The sequence below is a fragment of the Drosophila novamexicana genome, unplaced genomic scaffold (assembly GCF_003285875.2).
Source record: "Drosophila novamexicana strain 15010-1031.04,08,12 unplaced genomic scaffold, DnovRS2.1 tig00000817-arrow-arrow-pilon, whole genome shotgun sequence".
Taxonomy (NCBI): Eukaryota; Metazoa; Arthropoda; class Insecta; order Diptera; family Drosophilidae; genus Drosophila; species Drosophila novamexicana.
In genome coordinates, this window is record NW_020824827.1 from 2,045,804 (window position 1) to 2,049,043 (window position 3,240).

General features: G+C 41.5%; 1 protein-coding gene across 1 annotated transcript; it reads left to right on the top strand.

The window, feature by feature from the left end:
* Positions 1 to 1,160: 1,160 nt before the first annotated feature.
* LOC115764055 (major allergen Ani s 1) lies at positions 1,161 to 2,636 on the top strand. Its single transcript, XM_030706902.1, has 2 exons — positions 1,161 to 1,470; positions 2,329 to 2,636. The coding sequence occupies exons 1-2, from the start codon at positions 1,344 to 1,346 to the stop codon at positions 2,514 to 2,516; spliced, it is 315 nt and encodes a 104-aa protein (XP_030562762.1). The 5' UTR covers positions 1,161 to 1,343; the 3' UTR covers positions 2,517 to 2,636.
* The last annotated feature ends 604 nt before the right edge of the window (positions 2,637 to 3,240 follow it).

A 3,240-nucleotide genomic window follows, 5' to 3' on the forward strand; every position in this document is an offset into this window, starting at 1 on the left:
GTTGGCATTTGGTCCAATGACTGCAAACATAGGGCGTGTCATGTGGGAATGGCGTCGAACGAGTGACTGGTTGCCACATCATCGGGTAACATCATCATTAATGTCGTCCTTTCCGTGGCGCATTCATTCATTAACGCTTTTCGTGTGCATTACTTGTCAATTAATCATACAACACATTGTACCAAATCCGCATATTCCGGACTCAGCGCTGAATTCACTGAAAAATAATCCTCCTTGCATGCATATTTATAAGCATTTTGTTCAAGGACATCATCGAAATAATACTCGACTTTTCGTAACTGCCAATTTTTATTTTGTTTTTTTTTTCGGCAAAAGCTGTTGATTACTCGCCCCGTGACTGTCCTGTGCTGGTTGGCATTTGCGACAGGCGAAATTCCCTCGTCAGTTTGCAGCAATGCGTCGTCAACAGTCAATATATATATATATATATGGATATGTATACAATTTTGGGTTCCCCCTCCAGCGTATCGAATGCGATACGAAAAAGAAAATTGAATTTAAAATGAAGATTGATTTTTGTGTTTGGCTCTTGACTTGGACTAAAGGGCGAGCCACTTGTCAAATGGGAATTTTACGCAGGCTGTGTGACATTGAAAAATCTAAAACAAATGCCGCCCAATTGTAATTAGAGACAATGGAAGTGAACCCTTGACTGGGTCGAGGGTCGACCCTTTTGCCTTTCTTAGCATCAAAATTAATTCAAATACTTGCAAAAACGAAAGAAGTAAAAATAATTAAAATTAATTATGTGGAATATATTCAATAAGTTGAAAATTATGCAAACGAGCCCAAAGTAAACGCCTCGCGATAACGCTAAGTGCAATTGACGGAGCCCGCAAAATATATTTGTGGACCCAAAATAGACGCCCCTACTTGGCTTTGATGGACATATACAGTTGGACGATGCTGCGAATGGATGGATGGATGCATGGCTATATGGATGAATGGCTGGCCAGATGGACAATTGCTCAAAGTATTTTCGAACAGCGAATAAAACAAAACAAAAAAAAAACTACAAAAGTATCACGAAAATGGGAACAGCCACAGCCACATGCTCGTGCTCGAGTTCGGGCCAAAATCTCGCCAGAATTTCCGGCATTTCGTATATAAACTAAAAGTATACCCCGGCCAGTATTCAGTTCGCTCGGTTCGTTGGCCCACGTCGCGTTTTGTCAAAGTAGCGCAAATTACTTAAAAATAAACAACGAAACTATTGGAACAGCCAGCCAGCCAGCCAGGTCCACAGACGCAGCCATAGACATTTCACTCGTCGATCTTAATTCTATTGCATTTTACCGCGGCGTGAAAATAATTGAATAAAAATGAATTTTAAAGTCAATTTGACGTTCCTATCTATCGCACTAGTCTGCCTTATTTCTGTCATTCTGCTGACTCAGACGATCGGAATCGGTGCAGCCGGATCTGGAGAGGGTCAGTGCAAGGAGCTAAGTAAGTGGACGTGGCCAGTTCTTCAACTACAAAATGCTACATTAATGTCAGAAAATCGCAACAAATGGACCATAAAAATTTAATTAATAGCCAAGCATTATCCAAAAGATTTATTTGTTGCAATTGTTGCTTTGATCTGAAAGTGCAACCAATAACAAAATATAGGAATTATACAATTTTATAGTATTTGCAATTAAAATTGTAAGCATGTATATTATTTCTTCTTTCTGCACATACGAATCGCCGGCTCCGGTCTAAAAGGAGAAGCTTCAAGCAGGTCTTGAATTCATATATTTTATTTATATTTATATATATTTATCTTCGGTTAATAAGAATCCAAAGGTGGACTTTTACTCAAATTTTTATGGAATACACTCTCAGTTTATCTTAGTCCTAACCATACCTTTAACGGTCTTTCTCTCCTTCCTCTCCTAGATTTAAAAGGTAAATTGAGCACATGCCATTATATATTGTTCGCAACTATTCAAGCTTTTCTGAATAATATAAACAAGTTTTGGCCAATTTCTGCTTTATGCTTGAATGTTCAGTCGCAATTTGACAAACCACTGCCAAAAACTGTTGTCAGTCATATTTGCCATTTTCTATAGAAATGTGTACACAGTCTGGCTTTTGAATTTGTAAAATATTTTGTCAAAATTGTATGCGTAATGCTCTTATTCCGTAACAAAATTAAATTGGGCCAAATAAGGCCACTCGCATGCCATCACACAGGGGAAGGGCGGGGCGCTGGAAGTCATTGAGGCAAAGAAATAATGCATGATTTATGAGCACAAATAGGAATCGATTAACCAAATAATTGCTCAATTAAACAGAATATTTCTTTTGCCTTGTTTGCAGACAACGTTAACTGTTATGTGGGCCGCAACGAGGGCAACTACTGCAACAGCAAGGATCAGACGAAGGCCCTGACCCGCTGGTACTACGACAAGGGTGTCTGCCGCCCCTTCGCCTACAAGGGCTGCAACGGCAATCGCAATCGATTCTGCACGCAGGACAGCTGTGAAACACGCTGCGGCGGCCACTGAATATCGAAAGGGACACACAGTTACACACATTCAGTTACACATCCACTTAGCTGATAAGTTTATATGTTTATATATATATATATATAGGTACTGAGCGCAAATAGAAGCAAACCAAGCGAACCAAAAGTGTTTCACACCTTTGATCGAGTACCCAAAGCGCTAAATGCCGCTGCCAAAATAGACAGGCAGTCAAGTGTTTGTTGTAAGCTGTTAGTAGTAGCACAGCAGCCAGTGAAAGTGCGGCACTTTGCCACTGCCAGTGGCAACTGCCACTGGCCGAGCGAGTTATGAAAAATGTGCAAGCTGTCAGCGCGTTGACGTCTCGCGTATCAAATAACGCCTTGACATGCCCCACGACAGTGTCGCCAATGGCCCGTTGACTTTGATTTTGATGCCGATGCCGATGCCGCTGTCAACGTGGATGCTAACTCTCAGCCTTTTGGCTGGGGCTTTTAGCGCTGACGCACTCCGAGAGAATACTGGATGTCAGCCGGTCCGTGTCAATGCAAAATGTCAAGACCACATCAAAGGCCTGTCTCTGATCCGTTGGTGGCTGGCCATTTCGTGTGCTACGGCTAATTAAAATAGTTGAAGCAAAACCACCTCATCAAGTCATTGAAATTATGTTGGCCGCTTACCTGTAAACTGCGCGAAGGCCCTTTATGGCTCACTCGCTGGACAGCTTTTTATTACTGTCGCCGGCAAACAATGCGCCATTTAAAGG